Source organism: Glossina fuscipes, unplaced genomic scaffold (assembly GCF_014805625.2).
Source record: "Glossina fuscipes isolate IAEA_lab_2018 unplaced genomic scaffold, Yale_Gfus_2 1, whole genome shotgun sequence".
NCBI lineage: Eukaryota > Metazoa > Arthropoda > Insecta > Diptera > Glossinidae > Glossina > Glossina fuscipes.
Genome location: NW_023998415.1, coordinates 28385391 through 28392069, shown reverse-complemented (window position 1 = coordinate 28392069; position 6679 = coordinate 28385391). Strand labels below are relative to the sequence as shown.

The 6679-nt window shown below is 30.9% G+C and overlaps 1 protein-coding gene across 1 annotated transcript; it reads right to left on the bottom strand.

Annotated features, from left to right (window-relative positions):
* Positions 1 to 3544: 3544 nt before the first annotated feature.
* LOC119631539 (N-alpha-acetyltransferase 60) lies at positions 3545 to 6679 on the bottom strand. Its single transcript, XM_038023849.1, has 6 exons — positions 6103 to 6679; positions 5773 to 5905; positions 5452 to 5616; positions 5165 to 5385; positions 4565 to 4678; positions 3545 to 4431 (listed from the first exon to the last, which is right to left on the bottom strand). The coding sequence occupies exons 1-6, from the start codon at positions 6117 to 6119 to the stop codon at positions 4299 to 4301; spliced, it is 783 nt and encodes a 260-aa protein (XP_037879777.1). The 5' UTR covers positions 6120 to 6679; the 3' UTR covers positions 3545 to 4298.

Here is a 6679-nt window from a genome sequence, read left to right as displayed (position 1 = left end):
ATGAATCTATATGATTCTGATGTGTCGGGTGACAACTGTGCTTGCATTGAAATATGCCCGAATAGCAAAAATCAACGTGCCCTTTAACCATAAGTGTGCCATAAAACTCAGCTAAAACATATTAACAGACGAATTCAATTGATTCTTAAAAATAATACTAAAAGTATTCTTAAAAGTCGTATTAATTATTATTAAAAACTAATGCAAAGTATATAAGAGAAATAAAGAAAAAAAGAAAAGAGAAAAATAAAATTCATGGGAGAAAAAAAAGCATGCACATGTCCAGCACAGACGCACACACGCAGCCGGCACACATCCAAATTGCGAACCCCTAAGACATTGCTGACATGCAGAAGCTTGGGAGCAGATAACAGTAAATAAAACAATTTCATTTTTTAACCATAGTATGCTGTAAAGATTCCAAGTTAGTTTAAATACGACATAGGCAAATCCAGCGTGTTAAGGATAGTTGCTTCGATAGAATTTAAAGAGTCCGATGTTGAGATTAAGCTTTAGGAAGATAAAATTTCTAGAGAAACGATTCGGCAAACCAAAGACTATGTCACCAAGTAATGTGGGCAAATCTAACAGAAGCAATCTATTTTCATAAGGCGACAGAGAGACACGTGGGTGCCAACCTAAACTGCTAAAGGGCAATTAGCAAGAATTGCTTTTGAACAGATTCTGTTGAATCAACTTAACGGCTATGGGACAATAGAGACAAATTCAAGTATTAGCCTTTTTAAGTTTATGTATAGACTTTTTGTAATCTAAGGATCATGATGTTCTATAGATCATCATTTAATAAGCCTAACGCCGACCTAGCTTTACTTAAAGGAGGGTTTATGTGGAAATTAAAACGTAATATATACTCGAATCGAACTCCTATGATGAACGTTCCCCAACTTTTGTAAATCGATGAAGTGCTCAGTATTAAAAGAATTTCTCCTTCAGTAGGAAAGATTTTTGCATTTTTTTAGATTTAATTTCATAAAATTTAATGACCAAATTATTGAAGTCAGTTTGACGTTGATACGAATGCGATTTGCATCAACAGCGTACCTTAAGATGTGGTTGAATTTAATCAACGAGTGGGGATCATTGATTTATATAAATAAATAAAAGAAGTCCTAAGCGGCTGCCTTGCTTAAATAGCAAAAAATATCATAGGCGAAAAATTATTTGAATTGTCGAGATATGACTTTTTATCTTATTCATCTTATCAGCTAAAAATAAACAGCCAATGAAGTCAATACACCATCAAGGGCTACGTTCAGTTGAAATTTTGCTTTTTCCATCGTTGCATTCAATGAAATATTTAGTGAAATGTAAATAGCGATAAGATTTTTTATTACAGTTAATATAATGCTAATAAAGCATCATATTAACTCTTATTCTAAAATGTATACAGTTTGATTTTGAATAGTTGGTTCGTTTTTGTATACGAACATTAAATATATCCCGTGAATTGTTGTGAATTAAATTGAATTGTGAAGGATATGAATGTATTCGTCAACAATGTCAACCATCAATGCGATTAAAGCGCACAATTGAGGTAAAATGTTCAATATTGAGGAAAGACGATATCTTCCATCACAACAACACCTGTTCGCGCATATTTTCAATGATTCGTTGGTTGCAAACAAGATATACATTCACTGTTAACGCGATTATTAAATGCTTAAAATCAACTCTCGCTCACGCGAGAAGGGCTACACCAAACGTTAACGTAGTATATTATTGCACAATTGATCTTTCTTGACGTATTCACTATACCATCGAATAAAGTATATACGATACCTGGATTTAGTTGGTGCGATTTTTGTTTTTCGCTTATGAACTACTTGACCTTTGTGAAAAGAAAAACGTTTAATTTTGACTTGGGCTTTGGGTGTGAACTCTATTGAAAGGAGGTTGGATCAAATCATTTTAAAAAAGTCCTTGAGTAAGAAGAATATAACATATTTAATACTCATGCAATGGGATAATATTTTAGTTTCCGTTGTCGTCTTGATTTTTTCCAAACTATTTTAAATCTCTTCTTGTTAGTTGATTCACTGCGTAAATACAACCCTGTTAAAAAGCGTTTAGTTTTGTAAAGCTTTTTGTGTGTGGTTGTGTTGTAAAACTGGTATCGTCTATGTTTGTTACTGTAGCGCTGGTACCCTATGTAATGGTTGTTGCAAATTCTAATTTTTGTTTACCTTTGTGATGCACGTGCTATTGTTTACATTTCAAACGGTTTTTTTTTTTTATGTTTATCTAGCACTATTCCATCCGCAAAATGACTACTAACCACACTTGCATAAATAATGATCAAGGTACCATCTACAAAATGACGACTAACCGCACTAATACCATCTACAAAATGACTACTAACCACACTTGCATAAATTATGATCAAAATATTATGGTTATATTATGGTTAAAATTCATCGTGTTTTACAGTTAGTAAAAAATTTTGGATTGCCATTCCCGTATTAGGTCATAGGCGCCATATTTATTTCCTTGCTGTTGGGCAAATATCTGGAAATAAGGAGGTTATGGCAGATTCTTAATTTTTTCATATGATTCATATTGTTTTTTTTTATCTAAGCAAATTATTAAAAAAAAAAAAAAGGAAAAGGGTAGAAACACAGATAATTTATATTTAATGTAATGCTGGAGAAGAAAGACTTCAAAAAGTGAGAAGAATTCGGGATGTAAAGTTTATACTCTTCAGGGTCTCATGTGCTTCGGATAAAAATAGTTTGATTATTTTTTTTTTTTAATTTAATTTGATTATACAGATATCCGCCATATCTAATGTAAGCCAAATGAAGTTTTTATTCAACGCATTTCTTTAATAGTCGAAGAGGCACACAAGATATTGCAATGTAGCTGCTACGCAATTGGCTGATGGTCATCAGTTGTGAATGAAAAAAGTTCTATAAACGATCGGCATTTTCTTGTCCGAGTAAATTTTAATGGCTTCATTTAAAATTTTTCCCCCTCTCTACAGGCAAATCACGAATGACTATTAGTCTAAAAATAATTGTTCATTTTGCCATTCATGCAGCAAGTAGAGAAGAGAAGCTTTGAGTGCGTGCGTATCCATTGAAATCTGCGAAAGGACTGCACAAGATGATTTTTGTAGTCAGTCTGGATTGTCGAAAAGAGATTAATGGTACATGAAAAAAATAGTAGTAGGCTGAGAGAAAGACAGAGCGGTGGTAGGGGTATATATGTGCGTGTGCGTGAGGAGTAGAGGAGAATAATAGCAAGGCAATACTAAACTATAAATAATTCTAATAAGAAAAAAACTCAAAATATTCTCTTAAATATTTTATATATCTTTTCTTTTATTTTGTTTATTTATTTTTTCTTTTGCTTTCTTAATAAAACATTTCAAATATATGAGACTGATTTGAAAAACATTTTTTCTCTAAAATGATGACACGTTGAACTACGCCATTACAACTTCAGTAATAAACGAAATTGTTTAAAAATAAACAGAAAGAAAGTAGAAATAAAAAAAAGAGTATATAATAAAAGCTCTTCATTAAACAAATTAATTACATTTAAATTTCGATACTGTACAGGTTATTTGATAATTCTATTAAAATTTTTCGGCTGAAACCGAACTTTCCACATTTTGCATTACGAAAGGCTTGATAAACAATCGCATTTTGTTGAGGTAAATATAAAACACAAAATATTCTCAGTGATATATATCAATAATAAAAATAAGTTATAAAAGTAGCAAAAAAAAAAAAAAAAATTTGGACTTGAAGTAGAATAGAAAAGTAGATGTTAATTAATATGTATGTATGCGCACGTATGTGTATATAAAAAGTTTTTTTTTTTTTGTTCGGCATGTCTGTGAATTAAAATACAAATGGACACATGTTCACATCCCTTAACTATATATAATCGTTTCGAAGTTTTAGTTATCTTATTAATTACCTGATAATACTAATAATAATTATAGAAAATGAACTAAAGTATATAACTGCCGTATTCCTAACATTTAAACAAGAATATTAATTTAAAACAAATAAAAGATAACAAAAAGCTTTAACAAAGTATAATTGATTTCCTGCGAAATTAACATTATCACCAGTTTTTTTATGACTTTACATATATATGTACGCGATTTACTTAGAATACTAAATTTTTTGTTATTTAAAAAACAATAACAAGGTTATTCTCATTTCTACTATAATCTTGACCTAAGCATGTGTTAAAGTATTGTACATATGTATTTTATTGAAGACTTAAGACGGGCTTCTTGGTATTCCTTGGATATTGTGATAATTTCAAGGTGCAAAGTTAAATCGTGATACCGTTTTATGACAAATCCATCGTATCGCTTGTCTTACTCGCATTACGAGCCATTTGAAAATTTCACCAATCCAACATAGCTTTGATGCGTAATGCCTGAGATGATCCGTGCACTGCAGTTAATTTAACCATGTATAAATATATAGAAGTTGAAATGGAACAGTTTTTTAAAATATAAATAAGGCAAAAAAAAAAAAATAATAATAATAATAACAATAATAATAATTATAAAAAAGGATATAGTATTGTCCACGGTTGATGACCACCGTTAATGTATGTGACATAGGTAAAACCATCCCTTTGTCCTTTACCTCTAATGTGATAGTAATACGGCAGGAAAGAATGAAGAGTAAATCTAAAATGTATATAAAATTTATTTTAATTCAAATTGTTCCTCCTAAATGAGAAATGGCCCTGTATAATATTTGGTTTTTTAGTACTACAGCGTAAAGAAACTATATTCATTGTATAATCGATGCATAATGGCATAAACAATTTTTATGAATTATATGCATGTATGTCAAAGGTCGATAGGGATGATGATTTTAGCTCGTGAACAACTTTCAAGCAACCATAATAAATATCCAAATACAGTTATACTCATCAGCAAGCCTCCCGTTTTCCTGATTATGCAGCGAATATGTATATGAATTCGATTTTCGAGTATAAGAATCAAGTTTAAGCTTTCTATATTAATTCTAAATAGTATTGAATATTGTATCGGTGAATGTCAATTTATAATTCCGAGCTAATCGGGGGTATATGCACATATACGTATGAATATATATGCGTTAATTCTTCCATTCATTTAATTAATTTGCACAAGTGATTGTGAACTAACCTTCGTTTTTCATAAAATAGTATGGCAGGTTCATTTGTTGTCAACACATGGAGGAATATTGCTTTAACCGATTGCCTTTCAGCTGTCGTCAAATGATTAATCAACGAATCTAACAGCAGCGACCCAATACCGTTACGTCGATGCTTTCGATGAACGCCAAGCGATAGAATATAACCTATATCAGCAGTCTTCCCTAAACCGTCGGGTAATATACCTCTGTCCTATAGAAAGAAACGAAATGAAACGAAATAATAAAAATATTAAAATATTAAACTGTAATTAAATACTTCTTTATTTAGGCTTCTGTACGGTTTTATTTCTGCCACTATTAAACCAATTATGGCCAAATTGTACACAGCCGCCAATGAAAAGAATCTCGAGCTGGAAGTTATATCTTCATACCACGACAAAGGGTAATCTATAGGAAACCAATCTTGGCATAGCGTTCGTACCTGTTAATAAATTAATGATTAATCCAATGTATATATACATATATATATAAAAATAAAAAATATAAAATAACGAGTTATATATCGCAATATATTAAATTTATATAATAGGAATATGTAATGAGAGAAAATATAAAAGGAAAGTAAACATACACATACTTCTGATAAATCATCGGGAACCAAAAATCTTAATTGAACATCATTAATCGAGCAGAGGGGAACATGATCATTACTATTGCGACTAATATCATTCGTCTCAATTTCAGAATTGCCATGCTGTTTGCTATTGTAACTGAAAGTGAAAATAAACTATTCTTATATGAAAACTTTTTAAACTCAAATTTTTTTGTTTAATATACGATCATATTTCAATATTGAAATTTAATTCCTAAATACGATTTATTACACTGAAACTGTTAATATTTTCAGATTTCAGTCATATATATATATATATATACATATATATGTATATGTAAGAAATCCACTTACAAGCTAAATTGTGCCATATCTTTTAGTGAGTTAAGCTCACTATGTGCGGCTATACACAGCTATCACGCACAGACTTCTTTCAATTCTTTGAGAACTTTTTGAACTCTGATAGCATTTGCATATTCGCGAAGCCTTTAAAATTACATTCCAGGCGATTTCTTTGCAATAATTAAATCGCTATATTTAAAATTATTATTCATTGGTCGACCGATAGCCTTAATATGCACAACTCGTTGTTACTGGTGTATCCATAAAATAAGTGATTTTGCGCTCCGATTATTGGCGAACACTTTCGCCCTTAATGCCTTCTACTGTTATTGCTTCACAGTTAATGTACTTCCTGTGTGTGTGTACGTTGTGTGATCATTTCAATTATGATTACAGCCCCAAATCATAACAAAGACAGAGCACTTTACTTTCTCAATTCACCGTCTTCAAGAGAACATAAATCCACTTGCTCGGTTGACTTTTTAATTCTTTTCAGTTTACCAAGTGCTGGCATTTATATATAATTGAATTTAATTAACTCCTCAATTACTGCTTGAATTCATAACGACGAAAACTGGGAAACTGAAAA

Excerpts from the sequence above, each read along its gene's own strand:
- LOC119631539 (XM_038023849.1), bottom strand. Across the intron at positions 5,617-5,772 it reads TTCCCGATGATTTATCAGAA|GTACGAACGCTATGCCAAGA; the intron begins GTATGTGTATGT and ends ATTTATTAACAG. Across the intron at positions 4,432-4,564 it reads CATCAACCGTGGACAATACT|GGATCATCTCAGGCATTACG; the intron begins ATATCCTTTTTT and ends ACTGCAGTGCAC.